Here is a 22,506-nt window from a genome sequence, read left to right on the forward strand (position 1 = left end):
CATAAATACCATTTTTTTTCTAAGAGTATACGATTGGCGATGCATAGGTGAACTCGCCTATGAAGGCGCCTAGAAGTATAACCTAAGATGGGCCAATATGTCAAAACCACTTTGCGGCCATCTTGGAAGTATATTGTATTTTGTTTGTAAACAGGCAGAATATTCGAATGGAAAATGTTACTGACGTAGGACTACGTCTTTGATTTTTGTATAGGGAGGTCATTCTATAAAAAAAAATAAACGGAAAATTAAGTGATTTCGAATGTGTTACCCAAAATCGTTATATACATTATATTAGAAACCATAGAATGGAAATTTATTCAGCTTTTTTTTTCGTTTAAGACACAAACAGTGAAGATAGTAAAAAAGTAAACAATATAACGAATAAAGTAGGCATGTATTTTATATTTTACTTGCTGCTTGCGCTGTGGGGAAGAGCATTTTTGCATAAAATTCGGGCGTTAATATCCATGGCAGAAATGGGCCATACGCGAACGGTACAGAACTGGTTCGACAGAAAGACACGCGATCCCGATTCCTTGACAATTTTCCGCATAGTTGAAGCATAGTTGAACCTGCACACAGTGGTCCCTGAAAAAAATTAGGCGACCAAAACTCAGATTTTTTAGCTAAAAGCCCAATTTTCGGTAGACTGGGGGTTTTCGAATACGCTGAGTTCATTTTTCAACTCGGTTTCACAAAAAAACATAAAAAAAGAGTAAAAAATTGATTTTTCGAACCATCGGTTAACTTTGAAAATCATAACTCAAAAACGAAAAAAGCGCCTCTCTGGTTTCGACATATATTATGTGAAAAATCCTCAGCTTTTCAGAAAAAAAATGTGAAAAGGTATAGCGCCCTTGGTCCCGAGACTATGAAAACGATAAAAAACGAATACAATCAATAATAACGAGGGGGGGTCGTAGTCACATTGGTTACACGTTCGCTTAGTAAGCGATCGATCGTGAGTTTAAAACTCAGGACCCTCATTGACCATCTTTGTGTTGTTACAGAATAGCTACGTCCACGCAACAATCCTCAGCGATGGAGATCGATCCACTGTCGAAATAAGATCGATTCATCCATACAAGTGCTCTGCTCTGCAAGACATATCGGGCTGCTGTTCTATAAATAACTCAACAATGATCAATCAACTGTCTCCGCTGTCCGGTGGTCTAACTGGATAATGGTAGAACATAAAGAATACCCTTACGCCTAAATGGTAAATGTACCATACGCAATGGTATAGAAGAAATACTGGCAAATGGCAACTGTGTAATGTGCTAATTATAGATATGATAATAATGTGACATATACACGATTAAAATTCGGCTCTGTTACAGCCAAAATGCTAATGAGCCTAAAATAAATAAATGGGAATGGCAATTTTCTTCAGATGTAATATTTTGACCAGGTGATTGGCCTTAATTTGATATGTCGATCATCTGAATCGGTTCAGTAGTTCAAAAGTAATGAATTTTTGAAAAAAGTCATTTTTGGAAAAAAAAAAAAAAAGAGGAAAAAGTTGATTTTCGGTATTGTTATTTTTATTATAAAAACCTTGATAAGTAATGTGAATTAATTGTGTAGTTTTTTTTTCAAGAATTATAGTCATGAATAAAGTCTGCTTCATTTAATATTGGAACACAAACAATTGCGTGTAGTTCAGTCGTTTATTAACGAATTCATAATTTGTTTTTCATACAAATGTAGCATTTTCTTTACTCTTTCATAAAAAAAAAATTAAAAAAATTATTCATTGCTGTTTCGAAGAAATTCACGTACTTTTCCCGTAATACGGCACATTAGGCGGCGCACACCCTTTTCGTCCACCGTTTTGGCGATTTGATTCTACCAGTTCTTCATTCGAGTCATGTTCCTAACAAGTTTTCCCTTTGCCTTAAGCCTCCGCTTCGTGATTGCTCAGTATTTCTCTATCGGCCGGAACTGGGGGCAGTTTGGAGGGTTGAGGTCCTTCGGTATTACGCTGACCCCGTTCGTTGCGTACCATTCCATAACCGTTTTGCTGTAATGGCAGCTTGCGAGGTCCGGCCAAAACATTACTGGACGGTCGTGGGCACGAATAAACGGCAGAATCCGTTTCTGCAGGCACTCTTTTTTGTAGACTTCTGATGTCATTGTCTTGTCAGTGAGAAAGACTTTGGTTTATATCCCCTGCCAAATCATGTACTTGCGGGCGAATTTATCCGCAAACACGAACTTAAATTTTGCAGGTACATCCCCCCGAGCCGTCGCCAAATAAAATATTTTGACCTGGGATTTGCCCAAAGTCCGCCTTCACGTAGGTCTCATCGTCCATCAGAATACATCCGTCGAACTTGGTCAGCACTTGGTCGTACAGCTTTCGAGCACGGATTCTGGCCACATTGTTCTGCTTCAGCGTCCGATTTGGCTGTTTGCTGGCTCGGAATGACCTTATTCCTTCCCGGAGACGAATTCGTCGCACCGTACTGTGAGCGGCCTGGAACTTATTGGCCAAATCGCGGTCTGAAAGATTGGGATTCCTCTTGACGGCCTTGATGACTTTCCCACGCAGTTTCCGGTCGACAGTTCCACTCCGACGCTTCGAATGCGGCTTCCGAGCCGTCGTCACTGTTTCCTTGTACTGCTTGATAACACGCCATACGGTATTTCTGGGCATTTTAAGCTGTTTAGCTAGCTTAGATGCCGACAACAATGGATTTTCAAGAGAACTGTGCACAATTTTATCTCTCCGTTCGGCTTCCATGGCGGTTGTTTACAAAATGCTATCGTTTGGTGTTATGACATAAATACATGGTGAAAGGTAATGAATTTCCCGACAGGTTGGGTGAAAAAAGTTTCCAAATCAGTCCACTAGGAGCGCCACAATGAGCAAAAGAATTTGTTCCAATATTAAATGAAGCAGACTTTAGAACAGTGATGAAGAAGGATGAATGATGAATTAGAAAATTCTAAAATAAAATACGGTTAAACGAATGTCTGTTACTGTATTAGGCGGTATAATTCACAACTTTTCGTAACCAATTAAGGCAACCCAGAATATTTTCCTTGGTGCAACATTGTCACGATATTATCCATCATTTTCTCCTTCCAATTAGCGTCTAATGCGGAATACCATGCTCTCCAGGGTATGATATACAGTAAAAATATGCCCCCTCATATTTCCGATAGTTCCGCCACCCCTTCCACCTATAAATTGTTAGGATAGACATACTCGTTTACTATCGATGCATCCCACATGACCGAACTCCCACCCTCCAGGGGATCGGGATTTGTGCAAGCTTTCAACCCCATCTTCCTCACCTCCCACACCACTCCAGGGCATAACTTGTTCGGCACGAATGACACGCGATATTAATTTACAACGATTTGTTGCTCTCTGCTGCCGAAGCGACATTTCTGTTTGTGCTGTTTTCGCCCCCATGGTTCAAATTGATAGTGCAATAATGGAAATGTCTTTCCGCCGAGTCGCGTATGTACGTATTTGCGGGGCGGAGTCAGGGGAGTCACTGCCGTCGGGGCACCCACGCAAGCTTGCGGCGGAATCAATGAAGCTGTAAAACAAAATGAAAAATTAACTGTCAAATGACGGTGTTATTTTGCCACTGACTCCCCTCCCCGCCGCCCGCATTCGATTCCCGGCATGTTCTGTGAATCCCGTCAGGGGGCGAGAAACAGCGACTGGAGAATTATTTTTGTTTTGTTTATTTATCCGACTTTGCCCCCAGTGGGCATGGAAGTGATTACGGACAACAGCCCCGCCGGATGGACGGCATTGGACGCTGGACACGAGTCAGGACCAAATTGCGATCCTAGATAATCACTTTCAGGACGACTGGCGCGACGAATAGCGATGTTGATGATCCCCCGGGGCGCGGCAGTGATGTGATCAGTGCGGAGCCAGTCAAAACATACGATGCCATACTGCCCGGAATCCGTGCTCCTTGCGGGGTTTCAACCTCCACAGAGCCTTAAACTTCACAGCTCGTGCTTTAAGTTCTCCGGTGAGTGCGTTACTCAACTCGCACTCAATTTCACCACTTTTACGCATCGTTCCAATCCCATTTCCGAAGCACTTTCCCATTTTCTCGTTTATCCCAAATAGGCCCCAATCGAACACACTCACTTTCGCTTTGATACGACGCTCAACGAAAATAGCACTTCCCGGAAGTGAAATCTTGAGCATGCGAGAAAAAATAAATAAAAGTAGCGCCGCACCGTTCGGAAGGACTCCTATTGGAGACGCCAAGAGTTCCCGACGATGACCCGGAAAATATGTGTGTGTGTGTCCTCTTTTCGTACGCAAACATTCGCGCGCACACACAAACGACGCAGAAACGCTCGCTTCTATCCCGACAAATATTGACTCTGTAAAACATTTACCTTTCACTTTTATTTTTGTTTCGGTCGACTTTTACGCTGTTGATTTTTGCTTACAACGCTCAGCTGTCCCCCTCCTACTCCTGTCACACTTTCCGGACTCAGGGCAAGATTCAACAGTGGCTGCAATAGCAATGTCTCTTTAGATATTTAGGAAAATGGTTGACTTTCGCATGGTGGGACGTGTATCGGAGTAAATATCGTATGATTTTGTGCGGGAGGACCATTCGCGCCTCGAGCCGAGATGCCGTTTGCGTGTTTGTGTTTGCCATAAGCGAAGAAAGTATGAGTTTAATGTTTTCCAAGAAGGATTTTCGGCAGCTGACCTATGGTGGGCAATCGATGAAGGTAGGAGTACAGTTAGTAGTTGAGTCTTGTGTTTGGTAAACAAAAGAAAACGTGTTGTAGCAGTGGTTCGTATTGACCAACGGAACAGGAGCTTGACGTAGGACTGTGATTGTTCCTTTTGAATTTTGTTCTCTTTGAATCAAGTTCTCTGTACGAGTAATTTCAAAGTCCGGGTTTTATTGCAACGAATTTCAATTTCCGATATAATACTTTTATTTCTGATATCACAACGCAGATGAGACACTTTCGATGATGTTGTACGCTATCTAACTTGAAGCAGAGTAAGAGAGTGTGCTGGATATCTCATCGCTTTATATAGGGCAGATTTTCTGGATTTGCTTCTATATCCTATCCTTCGAGACAATACGATAGGGATTAGATGGGAATGACCTACGCTAATCCTCTTGTTTTAAATGGATTGGGTTTTGGGTACATACAATGCTTATAATTGTTGTATGGAATGATACTGATGTGGCGTGTGCCGCAATATATAGATACAATGCATAATAACGTGACGTGTGCCGCAACATATGCCGGGCCCTGTTGAAAGCTCGCGTCTGAACTTTCAACCATTCATACATAGGCAGGAAGCGATGGTTGCCGATTGCGTTACCGATGAAATACTTCGTGACGCACTCGTCGATCTTCGTTGTTTGTTTTGACTGCATTCTCCGTCGTCCCGGTCGTCTCCGTTGTCTTGTCTCGGTCGTCTCCGGCGTCTCCATCGTTACCATGGTGGCTGCTTCTGACGTCATCACGGGAATCCCCAAACAAAGGCTCGTTACTCGAATCGGTTCAAAAGGTAGGCAGGACGGTGACCCGGCGTTGGGCGTACTCGTGGTTGTGGGTTGGAGTAGCCATTGATGAATCCAACGTACATGTCAGAGGACGAAAATTCATTAAGTTTTTTGCAAATTCATTATAAAACATTACTTACAGGGCTCGGAGACCCGCAGGTCTCCGATCGGTGCACAGTATGAACATACTGTGATGGAAGGACTCGAAATTCATTCGAGCGTAGGTTCAGTGTGTTGTTGACGTACGCATATCTTCGAGATGGAGCGTCGATACTCTCCAGTTGCTGTCCGTACGGTAACGACGCGTATATGGTTGTCATCGCCGCGAAAAATGTGGGTTATCCTTCCGTACTTCCACTTTAAAGGAGGCAGGTTATCCTCCTTCAGCAACACCATTGTACCTTCGGTGACATTATTCCGGATCTGTGTCCATTTTGTGCGTGGATGGAGGCCGGACAGGTAGTCGGTGGACCATCTCTTCCAGATACGACGGAGCAACTCCTGATTGTGCTGCCAGCGATCGAGCCGATTCGGAGGAACTTCTGAAAGGTCAGGCTCGGGAAACGAAGTTAATGGACGATGCACGAGGAAATGACCAGGCGTTAGTATTTCCAAATCATTGGGGTCTGTGGTGAGCGGGGTCAGCGGTCTTGAATTAAGGCAAGCTTCAATACGAGCTAATAAAGTGACGAACTCGTCCTGGGAGAGGATTGAATTCCCTATTGTTGATCGAAGATGACGTTTGAGAGACTTGACCGCCGCTTCCCACAACCCCCCAAAGTTTGGACTGCGAGGAGGTATGAATTTAAATTCAATTCCTTCGTTGGAACAAACATTCGAAACATCAGCTTGATGTTGTTGCGAGTAGAACTGTATCGACAGTTCTTTCAGTTCTCTGGCTGCGCCTTTAAAATTTTTGGCGTTATCGCATTGAATTACATTCGGCTTTCCTCTGCGGGCGATGAATCTATGCAGCGCTGCTATGAAGGCTGCGGTTGATAGGTCGTACACCAACTCCACATGGACGGCCTTGGTGACGAAACACACGAATAATGCAACATAGCATTTGACAGGGGCAGTTTTACGCATTCTGCGATAGCAGAAAGGACCACACAGATCTACGCCTGTGTTGAGGAAAGGCAGCGTTGGTGTCACTCTTTCAGGTGGTAAGTCTCCCATTAATTGGTCGAGATTATGTGGCTTACAGCGGTAACAATTTATGCAGTTATGTACAATTTTCCGTGCGAGATTGCGAATTCGTAGTGGCCAGTACCTTTCTCGAACGCATGCTACCAACAATTGTGGACCAGCATGCAAGTTTTTGAGGTGATAATGCAACAAAATGCATTCGGTAAGTGGGTGTCTAGCAGGAAGAATAATTGGGTGTTTGCGATCTTCCGAGATAGCTGCGTTTCTGAGCCGTCCACCAACCCGCATGATTGAGTCAATTACGATCGGAAATAGTGATTTTAGTTCGGAGTTTTCTTTCACTTGACCATAATTCCGAATTGCTGCAATATCCTTGGAGAAAACTTCAGCTTGTGCTAAACGAACGAGTATTTTGGTGGCTTCATCCAATTCATTCGTTTGTAAGAATCCGATTTTTCTATTCATGGGAATCTTGGTTCGACAGTTCTGTATGAATCGATTCAAAAACGCTATAATACGGACTAGAGCCGTGAATGATGAACGAAGATAAAATATTTCGTTAGGAGTACATTGGCTTATGTGTAAAGCAATTGGCTTTTCTTCGAGAATTTCTGTGGGTAGATCTGTGTTCGGTTTGTGGTTCAGAGGGGGCCAGAATCGAGATGATTGGCTCAACCAGGCAGGACCATGCCACCAGGATGCAGTGTCCTTCAGTTGTGTAGCATGCATCCCACGTGATATTACATCTGCAGGATTGTCGATCCCGGGAACGTGCGACCAGATACCATCGGCTGTTAAGTTATGCACCTCTGACACCCGATTTGCAACGAACGTTTTCCAACGTGAGGGAACTGCATTAAGCCAATGAAGTGTAATCATTGAATCAGTCCAGAAAAATGATTCGGTAGTCAGTGGAACGCTGCATTTCACTTTAGTGTACAAGTGACTCAATAGAAGAGCCGACGATAGTTCCAATCTTGGAAGGCAAACTCGTTTCTGCCTTTTTGAATCTCCTAGAGGAGCTACTTTAGATTTGGCTGTCATCAACACTGATCGAATTCCATTTATTGATTCGGTTCTCAAATAAAGACATGCTCCGTATGCCTTTTCGGAGGCATCACAGAAGCCGTGAATTTCGATGACCGTTGGGGAGTCATTGCAGATTAACCAACGGGGTACGGAAATGCTAGAAACATCTTGCAAATTGTTGCGGAATTCGAACCAGTAACGCTGCTTATCTTCGTCCAAAGGATCGTCCCAGTTCTTGGAGGATCGCCAAAGTGTTTGGATTAATATTTTTGCGAGAACTACAACAGGACCAATTAAACCGAGGGGATCATAGAGTCGTGCTGCATCCGAAATAACGATACGACGAGAGATGGATTTTGGTTGCGACCATTTAGGAACAGTGTAGCGAAATCTGTCAGAGGATGGTTCCCACTGTAAACCAAAAGTTTGGATGGGTAGAGGATTCGAATCCAGGTTGAATATCGAACGTTCGTCGTACAATTCCGATGGAATTTCGGAAAGTATGGTGGCGGAGTTTGATGCCCATTTACGTAAGCTGAAGCCGGCTGACTGCAACACATTTATTAAATCCTTGCAGCGTGTTTTTCCTTGTTCTTCGTCGTCCATTCCGCTCAACAGGTCATCCACGTAAAAGTCCTTAGCGAGGACCGAAGCGGCTAGAGGAAATTCTTCAGAATTTTGGTTCGATAATACTTGTAGACACTTGGTGGCCAAGTACGGGGCTGAAGCTGTCCCGTACGTCACCGTTGTTAGTTGAAAAGTGCGTAGCGACTCTGTTGACGAAGACCGCCATAGTATTTGTTGAAGTGGGTAGTCTGAAGAGTGAATACGTATCTGGCGATACATCTTTTCGATGTCTGCGATGATTGCGAAACGATGTACTCGAAACCGGAGAAGTATGGAGAACAGATCGTCTTGGACGACTGGACCCACCATTAGAGCTTGATTCAACGAGATTCCGGTTTCTGTCCGACAAGAGGCATCGAAAACTACCCTCAGTTTGGTGGTAGTACTGTCTGTCTTTTCAACACCGTGGTGCGGTAAGAAATAGGTAGGATTAGATGATTTTATTTTTTCTACGTTTGTGATTTCTCTCATGTGATTCAACTTGAGGTATTCGTCTATGAAGGCTGTGTACGCCTTTTTCAGCGCAGGCTGCGTATTAAGTCGGCGTTCCAAGGCAATAAACCTTCTAGTTGCTATCTCTTCACAGTTACCCAACTCAGTTAGTACCGAATGTCGTTTGGGAAGAGTAACCACAAATCGACCAGTGTTATTGCGAAACGTTGTAGCTGCAAAATGCTCTTCACACAAATTTTCGTCGACGGAATGCGTGCTATCAGACCAGCAAGATTCCAATTCCCAGAATCGGGACAACTGAGCATCAAGCCCATCGCTGCTGCATACATGAGCCACTATGGGGGCCTGGGCCGGATGTGAGTCATTGCCAACCTTCCCTGATACCACCCAACCGAGGACCGTATTTTGAAGGATCGCCTTTTCCGGAGTTATTCTGGAGCATCCATCAACTAATAAGTCGTAGTATTTTTCCATACCTATGAGTATGTCTATCGGTCCAGGTTTGTCGAAATTTGGATCTGCTAGGACAATATGTGGAGGAAGATTCCAAAGCGAGATGTCGATATTTCTAGCTGGTAGATCACGGGTAATTTTTCGTAAAACATGACATGGTTCATTCATAACAAATTCTGTGCAGTGGGATCCCATTCGAACAACGACAGTATGATGCGAAACGATAATTGAGTTGCCTACACCACCGATCTCCTGACGATCGGGATGGCGGCGCAACTTAAGCTTTTGAACGAGGTTCTCGGTAATGAGACTCAACTGTGAAGCAGGATCTAGCAATGCTCTGGCCCACTGCATTTGACCGTTAGAATTGTAAACCTTCACTATCGCTGTTTGTAGTAACACTGTTGCTGGAACTTTCCGATTTGTTCCAACCATTGTGGTGGAAGCGAGGCTAGAGACGGTGGCAGAGGCTGATGGCGTTTGGGTTAGCGAAGACGATACGGAACGTTGTGAGGATTGGTTTGAAGAATTAGGTTGTGCTTTCTGATTCGTCGGTGCGATATTCTGAACGAGAGGTGTTGGTGGTTTCGACTGAGTAGGTGAGCGATCGCTGGAGGGTTGGTGAAGCATGGTGTGGTGTTTTTGATTACAGACTCTGCATGAACTGGACGTACAATTCCGAACTAAATGAGAAGGCGATAGACAATTGATGCAGAGGTTTTTGCTCCTGACATTCTCAAAGCGTTGCGATATCGATAATTTTAGAAAAACTTCACATTTGAATGGCGAGTGTGGAGATTTGGAGCAAAACGGGCAGGTGTAATTCGTTGGATTGGTGATGGTGTAAACGTTATTGAGCCTTGATTTTAGTGATCGTTTGTGTTCAATCTTGTGAGACTCCTGGTAACGAGAATTCGATGTTGGCAACGATTGTAGAACCGCAAGATGGGTTTTAAGAAATGCGATTAATTCTCCGTAAGTGGGAACTTCATTTGATTTATTATGAGTTTCGCACTGTCTAAGCGTGGCGGCATCTAGCCGATCACATACCATGTGAGCCAGGATAACACTCCAGCCATCTGTTGGAACACCCATTTTATCGATCATGCAAAGATTGCGTTCAAAGTCATCTATTAATCGCATGAGGGATTCATAATTTTCCTTTCTCATGGATTCTATCGCAAACAGCGATTCAATATACGTTTTCACTATGAGCTTTTTATTGTCATATCTTGATTCCAATAAACTCCACGCTACTGAATAGTTAGCGGCGGTGAGCTCGACCGATTCAATCACCTTCCTAGCATCCTTCGCCAAAGATGCCACCAGATACGAAAACTTATCTATTTGGGACAATTGACTATTCCCATCTATGAGCGACTTGAAGGTATCTCTAAAAGTTATCCACTCTGAGACCGAACCTTCGAATGTGGGAAGTCGAATTTCTGGTAACTTAATTCGCGAAAGCGGAGAAGACGGCGGACACGAGACAGCAGAAACTATTGATTGGTCTACACTATTTGGCATCACGTTCGTTTTACGTAATTCGGTGGCGAGAAAACTATATGCGTAAATATAATCATTTTCGAATTGTTGTCGGATATTGTGATTCACCTCTTCACTCTTGATGAAAGTTTCATCCTCTGAATCGTCATCAGCTTTCTCACTTGATGATACTTCAATTTGAAGTCGATTCGTTTGGAAATCGTGATAAAGTGTTTCAACTCGCTGCTTCCATCCCTCCAGTTGATTCTTGTCTCGATTACTATTGTAATTCTCGATGTATTGTTTCAAATTGGTCATTGTGTCTAAGTAGAAACGCTCCTGGCGACTAAGCGCTCTCAAATTCGACATGTTCGGTAATTGGCAATTTGCTTTGTCCTGTTTTCGTAATCAATTTTTCTTGTATTAGTTAATGACCAATTTGTACAACACCAGATAACACCATGCAACAACACAACCAACTAACCAGGGATGAATGCTGGCGATCGAAATCGTCAGGTTAATCAAATGGATCGCTTGATAAATGATATAACGTGTCACGATTAAAACGCTTGACCTACTCTTTATTTCACCACTTATTTTCTCGTAATATTCTTCTCGAAATATGCAAAAGCATGCAGTACTTACGTACTCTTCTTCTGACGTCCGTTACGATTACCTCACAGCTTCCTTCAGATGATTTGATCGCAGCTTCCTTTTGATGGTGAGTGCTTAGATTCGCACACAATGCACGCAGTAACCCAAGCCAACTCAAGCCTTGTCTAGCACACGCGTCTAATTATGCGGGATCACAACGATGAAACAATACGATGAGTAATCGGAATTTGTTTGCGCAGGTTCGTTTGAGCACGTTTGTTGGAATAGATCACAATTGGCGGATACAGTTCAATTTTTGTCATGCCGCTTGGCATACGCAACGAAAGTTCCTTTGTACAGGTTTGATTAACTTGTTCACACAGTACTTGAATGCGAAAGTCACTACTAGAAATCACTCGCGAATCGACAGTACCCGCGACTGATCCGGTTCGAAGGACCAAAAATCTGGCCTATATAAAGCGATGAGATATCCAGCACGCTCGCTTACTCTGCTTCAAGTTAGATAGCGTACAACATCATCGAAAGTGTCTCATCTGCGTTGTGATATCAGAAATAAAATTATTATATCGGAAATTGAAATTCGTTGCAATAAAACCCGGACTTTGAAATTACTCGTACATAAAGTTTTGGTCAGTTTATGTAAGTCAATAATCCAAATGATTGTGACGAAAAGAATCGTTTCTTGTATGAACTGAATATCTTTCAAACATGTTGTAAGAATTGAACTGGTAGAAAGAATTCCTTTCCGGAACCGTTTATCATTACTGCAGTCACAGAAATCACAGAAATTACTGGTGGTGGGTAGAGATCGCATTTATTCGTCATTTCCGACTTGATGGAACAAATATTCACTGCAAACTGCCACTATGACACAGCAAAATTCAATTGAAATAGCGTTTTCCAATAGAAATGTTTTTGTTGTGAGCACAAAATCGACCTTTCTCGCATTCCTCCAACATTTTGGAAGCGTTTAAGGGAAGATACTGCAACATTCACCCGAATTCCATCGAACCAAAAGTTGTTCACCCGAAAAACATTCAACCGAATTTTATTTACCCGAATATAACAATATATCGTGTACTATTTCATCGAAAAAAATACGCTGACGGATTTTTGTATTTGAATAATTTCAAACATTCACGTTTCATCACATGAACAAAAAAAAATCGTTCTATGAACTTTTTGAACTCGATTGAATTCAGTACTTTATATGCACTTCGTAAGTGAAAAGGTTGATTGAATTGTATATCAGCTCAATGTCATGCTTTCATGTTGATTATGTTTCTTTGTTGCGAGAAAATGTAATAAATACGTTTGGATGACCGTAATTCATTACGTTCTCTATAACATCTCAATCATATTCATTCAGATATCGTGGACCTTCAACTTATATAGACCGAAGCATTGTCAAACGACCGAATCTTCTCCGAATTTTTATAAATTATTACCTTTAAAGAGCCTGTATTCTTTTGGCCGCAAATTTATTTTCTAGTATTTGATGAAGTTCGGGGCTTAGTGGCTAGAGAGCTAGATAGTGGTCCTGATCCGATCGGTGGTCCTAGACCACTAAGGGCAGGGATCGCACTGATCATGATTTTGTAATGTATTTTTTGTAAATGTATGAATTCCTGTCTTATTTTTTTATAAATTTTTTGATTGTTCTTATTTTTCTGAAATTTTACGAAATTTTACTTGTTTGTGTTTGTTTGGGGATTTCTCGGAATTTTTCTGCATTTTTTCCTATTTATTCAGAATCATTATGATTGTTTCTGAGTTTTTTGATGTTTTCTAAGTTCATTAAAATTTTCGTTACTTTTTCTAAATTCTTCCAAATTTTGTGAACTTGTCATATTTTTATGATTGTTTTCTGATTTTTAAGACGATTTTTTTCGATTATTTTTTTTCCTTGAATTTTTCTGTATTTATCCCATCCGATTGCTTATTTATTCAATTTTTCAACTATTTTTTTAAACTTTATGTATCTGATTTTTTCTTCTTTTTAATATTTTTTTCTGAATTTATCCGAATCAAGCAAATTTTCAAATAATTTCACCAAAAATATATACAATATATAATCATTATCAGACACAATTCTTAATCAAAATTCTCTCATCACTCGCAATAAAAAATGTTACACTATCACTTGAAATACACACTTGATACGAAAAAGTTATCTCTCATTCATAATTTAATTTCTAAAATGAGTTATTTCACGTGAAAATCCATTACCATTTTCGCACCAATGGAACATGAAGCTCAATGCCATCTACAAATTTCAATTAGACTAACAACTACGATTACTAGGATGTCACATTGCAGTACTTTTTTTAAAGATTATTCCGAGTTTCCCAATTTTGCCTCAACATTTTCTAGCTCTTCTCGCCGTATCGAGTTTGTTGAGGCGGACATAGCGCCATCTGTCTTTCAAAAACATAAATAATTTTGTTCTGTTTGGGAAAAGATTTTTATGTTGTTTATACAAAGTACTAAAACGATATTTTTTTATATTATATTGTACTGTAAATCGTATTTTCTTGAGGAAATCGCGATACGAAATACATTGTGAGTATTTTTATAGCCGCACGCACATTTTAGGCCCAACTCGTTAACCAAGGATAAAATTGTATAAATTGATATGATACAATTTAATCCAATGTATTTAAAAATAAAATTCATGAAATAATTTACACCATGACAAAATAAAACATTCATGTTCGTTCTTCATGAAACTCGGTGGGTATTTTCTATAGCCGCACTTAAGCGTTACATTCACACTTGTTATTTTAAAGGGTGTGTCACATCAAATTGCATCACGGAAAAAACGCTGTAGAAATTTAATTTTTAGGAATTATATCTTCAGCTTTCGCTTATAATCAGATAAGAGTGTATAAATCACGTTGGCCATGCTTCACTGTCAATTTTTCGTAAATTTGGAAAAATGTCGTCGAACGAAAAAGAGCGTGAATTAATCCTGCGCACTCATTTCGAGAATCCGGAGTTGTCACATCGGGACATCGATAAGATGCTGGGAATCGTCCAATCCACGGTCAGCAGAGTACTAAAACGATACTTCGAGAACCAAACCATCGACCGGAAGGTGAAGAACGGCAAAAATGGATGCTCCGTCAGTGAAAAAGAGCACAAGCGCGTAGTTAAGCAGTTTAGACGTGATCCGAGAAGTTCGGTCCGGGATGTCGCCAATAAGCTGAATTTGTCAAGTTCATTCGTCCAGCGGACCAAGCAGCGGGAGGGCCTGCGTACATACAAGGTTCAGAAGGCTCCTAACCGCGACGAAAGGCAAAACATGGTGGGGAAGACGCGAGCCCGGAAGCTGTACACCGAAATGCTGACGAAGCCGCATTGCCTGGTAATGGACGACGAAACCTACGTCAAAGCGGACTTTCGTCAGCTGCCGGGCCTGTTGTTCTTCTCCGCAGAGGGCAAATTCAGCGTTCCGGAGGAGATTCGCAAGCAGAAACTATCCAAGTTTGCCAAAAAGTACATGGTGCGGCAAGCGATCTGCTCTTGCGGAAAGCGGAGCGCCTCCTTCGTGATGACCGGCACGGTAAACGGGCAGGTTTACCTTAAGGAGTGCCTACAGTAGCGCTTACTACCACTATTGAAGCAGCACGAGGGCCCGATCATCTTCTGGCCGGATCTCGCTTCGTGCCACTATTCAAAGGACGTGTTGGAGTGGTACGAAGCCAACGGGATCACCTTCGTGCCAAAGGAAATGAACCCGCCCAACGCGCCGGAGCTTCGCTCAATAGAGAAATATTGGGCGATTATGAAGCAGGCCCTCCGGAAGAACCCAAAAGTTGTCAAATCGGAGGCGGACTTCAAGAGAAAATGGATTTCTGTTCAAAAAAACTACAACCTGACGTTGTACAGAACCTTATGGACGGGGTAAAGAGGAAGGTGCGAGCATACGGGCTTGGGCTCGAAGTATGAATAAAAAGAAAATGCTAAAAGTTGTTTAATAGTTTTTATTTTACTGTCTAAAATTTTCAAAAGGATCGGTCTACTGGGCGAATTTCTACAGCGCTTTTTCCGTGATGCAATTTGATGTGACACACCCTTTATTCAATTTTGAGAATACTTTTAGCATTTTAATATTCAACTAGTGTTCCACCACGTTGGATGACCTGAAGTATACTTTCGATCATACTAACAAAATCTTCCAAAATATTCCCACGCGTCCGAACTGAAGCCACTTTCAGCTCATCAATGCTGTTGTGTTGGCTCTTGTTGGCATAGATTCGTCGCACAACAATTCCCTAGATGTTCTTTACTGGATTTAAATCTGGACTATGGATTGGTTATCACAATAGCTCACTTTGTCCGAGTCTTGGCTCAAGATTTTGTATATTGGCGTTGTCTTGCTGGAACAACACTTTCTGTATCGATCTTTCTCTTCGAATGGAATGTAGCTGTGACGATTTCCCATATAATCCTAAGCAATATAATAATAAGCCACTCTTTCACACAAAACTCGATCCAAACTAGAGATGAAACGGATATCTGGTAACTATCCGGTATCATGCCCATCCGGCCAATATTTGCTATCCAGCCGAATGTTTGCTATCCGGCCGTATATTAAAAAAAAAATCAATAATTTCTCATTTACATAAGATAAATCATATTTTTTTAAAATAAAATTAATATGAGCTCATAAAATAAATTCTTTAACACTATTACTTTTATTTTGAATTTTTTAACCAAGAAATGTGTTCATTACTCCCTAAAATGTAATCCTTTATTTGATTCATGCATACATGAATTTTCTCCCAGTTTCGTATTCGCAAATAAAGAGCCGAACATCCAGCTGCCGGATATCCGGTATCCGGTATTCGTCCAAACTACTATCCGTTTCATCACTAATCCAAACTATTAAATATCCTCTGAGATTGCGAGTAGAGATGCACTTTGCATCATTTGTGAGTTAGGCGAATTCCAAACCTTTTGACGTAGAACTACGTCTTTCATTTCTATACTTTCTAAATTTCCAAAACCATACAGTTATGAAAACTGTTTATATATAATTATTGAAACCTAGTTAAGAATTTGGCTCCTTAAAACACATGTAACCAAGCCTGTAAAAAAACGAATTAAAAAAAAATATCTAAAACTAGAACGCTATGTTTAGGGTGCAAGATTTTGAACGCTGATATATGGTACTAGCTGACCCGGCAAACTTCATCCCGCCCAAAATGTGTTTTTTGTTATCAATACCTTCAAACATTCACGTTTTCTTACTCAGCGCAAGTTCATGAGTCCAATCGCAGAGCTTTTCATTGATTGATCTTCTAATCGACCCTATTAAATATATCTTTTACTATAAAATTCCTAGTACTTCTACCAAAGCTCATCATTATAATATCAGATTATTTCCAGACACAATTCTCGTTCAAGATTTTTCAACCACTTGCAAATAACACGTTTCTCCGTTACATGGAATAAATGTTTGATACAGAAAATATGATAGAATAAAGGCAGACCCCTCCCCTCTTCTCCCCTTAGAGAGGGGAGAGGAGTGTCAAACCACCATAGAATCGTTTATCGATCCCTAAAACCTCTATATGCTAAGTTTAATTCCATTTGTTTGATTATTTTTCGAGTTGTTCAGCACTAACCCCCCCCCCCCTCTCTTTAGAGAGTAGAAAGGAGTGTCAAACCACCATACTAACATTTATTGCTCCCTAAAAGGAAGAGGGAGGAGTGTTGAACCATCTTAGACATGTTTCTTCCCCATAAAACCTCCACATGCCAAATTAAGTTACGATTGCTTAATTAGTTCTTGAGTTATGCGGAAATGTATGCTTCATTTGTATGGCAGCCCCCCATGGAAACGTTTTCTGTCCCCTAAATCCTTCGCATGCCAAATTTGGTATTTTCTGGATTAGTTTAAGAGTTATGCAGATATTTGTCTTTCATTTGTATGGCAGCGCCCCCTTAAAGACGGGGGTGGAGTGTCCAACCACCGTGGAAACATTTATTGCGCCCTAAAACCTCCATATACCTAATTTGGTTTCGTTTGCTTGATTAATTCTTAAGTAATGCAGAAAGTTGTGTTTCATTTGTATGGCAGCTCCCCCTAAGAGAGGGGAAAGGAGTATCTAACCACCATAGAATCATTTATTGCACCATAAAACCTCCACATATCAAATTTGGTTTCGTTTCCTTGACTAATTCTCGAGTTATGTAAAAATTTGTGTTTCATTTGTATGGCGTTAGAGAAGGGGTCCATAAGAATCAGACAGACAGACAGACAGAAATTCATTTATATATATATATATAAATGTATATATATATATATATATATATATATATATATATATATATATATATATATATATATATATGTAAATATATATATATATATATATATATATATATATATATATATATATATATATATATATATATATATATATATATATATATATATATATATATATATATATATATATATATATATATATATATATATATATATATATATATATATATATATATATATATATATATATATATAGATGATAATTGTATCATTCAAAAATTCAAAGCGTACAGTTTAATAGTGATGTTTGTTACTTTTGACGTAGAACTACGCCTAACCGAAATATATGGGGGTGAAGTGAAAATCCTAACACTTAACATGATGGAAAAAAAAATGAATGATTTGGAGTGCTTCAAACTTAAACATTTTCGAATTGATCGCAAGATGTTTACATCAATTGATAAGAAATATTTATACGCATCTATCACAATGAATAAAATGTAATTATTCATGAGATAAACAATTCTGAAATATCATGCATTATCCCAACGCTATCACGGTATCACGTTTTGATTGGTCCAATTTGTGTTTCTCAAATGGTATCGACCAAAAGGCACAACCAGAGTAACAGTGGAATACGGTTTCCCCAATACACTTCAAAACCGAGGGGAAATCGAAATGTGTTGTACTTTGGAGCCACTTTCAATTCGGAAACCATGCAAGAATTCGTAAAAACAGAATGATCGATCGTAAAGTATCCAACCAATAATAAGCTTAAAACACTCCAAAATTAACACAAGCTCCTCCCAAGCAAACAAAAATCAATTTAAATATTAAAATTTTTTTTTAATATTTCGAAGAATGCGTCGCATTGTAATAACATTCAATAACTCTTTTGTGAAACGTTTGGTGGATTCATTCTTTTTCTCACGATGTCGATGTCGATAATAGAACGATGGCCTTAGCATAGGGGAAGTGGGGGCATAGTGGTCACCCTAAGGAATGTGCCCATTTCCAGCGCCCACATACCGATTTAAATCCCGTTTTTCGAAGAATATTATAGTTCAACTCATTGTTCTTCAAGATAGAAAATGTCTTTTACTATAAAAATTAAAAAAAGTACACTTTTCACCATTAGAAAAAAAAAGGTGAAAAATCGAACTTTTTTTTGCTTGGAGGTAAAGTGGTCACCTAGTGAGGACAAAGTGGCCACCCACACATATCAAGGCAAATAGGATAGATTTATGCGTTTTTTTCGTCCAAATTTGTTTAAATCATATTTGTTACAGTAGGAACATGTATGAAATAAGCTTGGCCTATTCACCTAGAGTCTCAATTTAAATTTTCTCTTGCAACGTAGTAAGAAACACATAACGTTCCGCATAATGAGGCTTGGTTTATTTGGAGTGGCATATTTATCCAGGGTCAAAGCCACAAAAGGATCTTCTTCAAGAGCAGAATGCGATGAGGTATATCAGCTTTAGTAAAAAGAACATTGTAAGTTGTTAGTCACCTATGAGCACTTTGCCCCCAAACATGAAAATAATTTCTATTAATCGCTGAGATTAAAAAAAATATCTGTTCACCTCTTCTAGAATATGTGAACAGTCGTCGAAACTGATGATTCGTCCAACGTATCAGATTGAATAAACTAAATTTCATGAGAAATTCCTTAGAAACCATGCGCACAAAACTACGGCCGAATGGCTATCGAGAGAGTAATTTCTGTTTTTATTTGTATTTTGACATGCGAGAGCTCTACTGAAGTACAGGGTGGCTCAAAAGTCATTTGCCCAGACTACCCCTATGAGTTTTGCTTTGTGATTAGGAAATGAAAGATGTTTCCGGAAAGCAACAGCCAAAATTATTTGTTTCGACTGGCGGTAGAATCACAAGGGAAGTGGCTTACAGTATAATTTTTTGCTTGTATTCAAAGTATATTTCGCTGTTACTCTGGTTGCTCCTTTAGATCGGAACCATTTGAGGAGCTCAAATTGGACAAATCAAAACGAGGCGCATAGCGCATTTGAAAGATGCTTGACATTTCACAATTGCTCAACTGTTTATCTCGAAAAAAAATAGAAGTTTATTCGACGTGATAGATGCGAAGAAATATTTCCTATCAATTGCGATCTATTAAGGATTGCTCGAGTTACAAGCATTCGAAATCTTGCATTTTTTCTTACATTTTCAGTGCCCACACCAAAATTAATTTTTAGCAAATGTTTTGGCATCCCGATTTATTACATTGAATAAGCTCAAAAATAACAGAAAATGTGTTACTTTCCCATACTGGTATACAATTTATATAATATAAGGTTGGCGAAAAAGTAAACCATTATTTTGGGGTAAACGCTGTTTTTGTTGTGAAAGTTTTGGTCCTTTTTGGCAAAAAACTCTAGCAATAGATTTTTACAATCTTCTCTTGACCGCAATTTTTCATCACTCTGGAAAATTTAGCAATGCGAAAAAAGGTGGTAATTGCTTGGTGCCAACATCGGACTATATGATGGATGAATTAAAACATCCCAGTAAAGCTCACGGAATTGTGTGGCTTTTTTTTGCTGTATTTAGGGACTTTTAGCCTTTGACTGATTCGTCGTTTGGGCCAACGGATTTATTCCGTAGGAAGAATATTGGAAGTGAGAACTGCACTCGTGACCTTTATTATTTTTTTTTATTAAATCGTTTATTTTTACAGGCTCAGTTACATAAGTTTAAAGGAGCCAAACTCCTATCTGTATTGTTACAAGTATATATAAACATTTTTCATTAATTCTAGTGTTAATGAAGTAGAGAACCGATTACTCGCGGTTTGCTCGAGTTTAGAAGGGTAACATTTTGTTTCAGGAAAAGGAAGGGATATAAGGATATGTTGACAATGTTCACACTCACATTCGCACTCACATTAATCATACTCAATTCTTAAGCCTATCTTATATCTAATATGTATTTACATTTCACCTTATTCTATTGTTAGTAAGAAGGGATTTAATTTCTCGCGAAGGAAAAGGAAAAGGAGAATATAAGGATATAAGGACAATCACACACGAAGATCGATAACTTTTAAGAAGACATATATTTGGGACATGTAATCAAGGTCTAACCGAGCCAACACATCTCTCACCGACACATTGGGCTGTCTTCCTCTGGCCCGAAGAGTGTTTTCTAAATTCGATCTGGCAACAATATACACCTCGCACGACCAAACAACGTGTTCGATGTCGTGGTAACCTTGGCCACAAGCACAGATATCGCCATCGGCAAGATTAAAACGAAAGAGTAGCGCGTCTAACGAACAGTGATTGGACATGAGTCGAGAGAAGGTGCGAATAAAGTCCCGACTCAAGTCCAGACTTTTGAACCATGGTTTGAGGCTAACCTTAGGGATAATCGAGTGGAGCCACCGGCCCAATTCATCTTCGTTCCATTTGCGTTGCCAGTTAACTATGGTATTTTTGCGGACTAAAGAATAAAATTCATTGAAGGCGATTTGATGCTGATAAATATTGCCTTCAATTGCACCTACCTTTGCTAATGAGTCAGCCCTCTCATTACCCGGAATGGAGCAATGTGAAGGGACCCAGATAAAGGTAATGACATAACAGCGTCTGGTTAAAGCACTCAAAATTTCTCGTATTCTCTCAAGGAAGTACGGCGAATGCTTTTCCGGCCTCACTGAACGGATAGCTTCGACAGAGCTAAGGCTATCCGTTACAATGTAATAGTGTTCAACAAGTCGTGAGGCGACGCTGTCCAGCGCCCAATGAATTGCTGCCAATTCAGCAATATACACTGAGCAAGGATTCTGAAGACTTTGGGAGGTGCTAAAAATTTCGTTGAACACTCCAAATCCTGTGGACTCATTCATAGAGGACCCATCAGTAAAGTACATATTATCACAATTGATACGCCCATATTTTGCATTGAAGATCGTAGGAACGATCCCCGACCGATGATAATCTGGAATTCCATGGATTTTCTCCTTCATGAACAGATCAAAATGCACAGAGGAATTGATGTAGTCAGGAAAACAAACACGGTTGGGAATATACGAAGAAGGATTAACCTGCATAGAGACGAATTCATGATATGAGCTCATGAATCCAGAATGAAAATTTAGCTCGATCAGCTGCTCAAAATTTACGATCACCAATGGGTTCATAACCTTACACCGGATGAGGAATCGAAGAGATAATAAATTGAAGCGATCTTTTAGTGGGAGTAGGCCTGCCAAAACCTCGAGACTCATGGTATGCGTTGAGGGCATACATCCCAACGCGATACGGAGACAAAGATACTGAATTCGCTCGAGTTTAATGAGATGTGTTTTGGCAGCTGATTGAAAACAGAAACTGCCATACTCCATCACTGAGAGAATAGTTGTTCTATACAACATTATAAGATCTTCTGGATGGGCTCCCCACCAGGTGCCGGTAATTGTACGGAGAAAGTTTATTCTTTGTTGGCATTTTTTACTCAGATACCTAATATGGGCCCCCCAAGTACATTTGGAGTCAAACCATACCCCAAGATACTTGAATGACATAGCATGAGTGATCGGTTTACCCAAAAGTTGAAGCTTTGGTTTTGCTGGTCTATGCTTCCTAGAAAAAACCACCATCTGTGTTTTCTCCGTGGAGAATTCGATCCCTAGCCCAATGGCCCAGGTTGAAAAATTGTTCAAAGTATCTTGTAAGGGTCCTTGCAGGTCGGATTCGTTTGATCCTACGACAGACACCACTCCATCATCTGCAAGTTGTCTTAGGCTGCAATTTTGTGTAAGGCAATTGTCGATGTCGCTTACATAGAAGTTGTACAAAAGGGGGCTTAAACATGAGCCCTGGGGGAGGCCCATATAAGAGACCCGACTTACTGCCGAATCTC

General features: G+C 40.3%; 2 protein-coding genes across 16 annotated transcripts in view; one reads left to right on the forward strand and one right to left on the reverse strand.

The window, feature by feature from the left end:
• LOC129768776 (disintegrin and metalloproteinase domain-containing protein 11) overlaps positions 1 to 22,506 on the forward strand; it is a 912,619-nt gene that overhangs the window by 173,396 nt on the left and 716,717 nt on the right. The gene's annotated exons all lie outside the window — the stretch shown is intronic.
• Positions 5,739 to 11,093, reverse strand: LOC129761628 (uncharacterized). Its single transcript, XM_055759364.1, has one exon. It carries the CDS (start codon positions 11,091 to 11,093, stop codon positions 5,739 to 5,741), a length of 5,355 nt encoding a protein of 1,784 aa, XP_055615339.1.

This window comes from Toxorhynchites rutilus, chromosome 1, assembly GCF_029784135.1.
Source record: "Toxorhynchites rutilus septentrionalis strain SRP chromosome 1, ASM2978413v1, whole genome shotgun sequence".
Lineage (NCBI taxonomy): Eukaryota > Metazoa > Arthropoda > Insecta > Diptera > Culicidae > Toxorhynchites > Toxorhynchites rutilus.

Bases quoted from the DNA above. Each gene is read 5' to 3' on its own strand.
- LOC129761628 (XM_055759364.1), bottom strand. From the start codon at position 11,093: ATGTCGAATTTGAGAGCGCTTAGTCGCCAGGAGCGTTTCTACTTAGAC.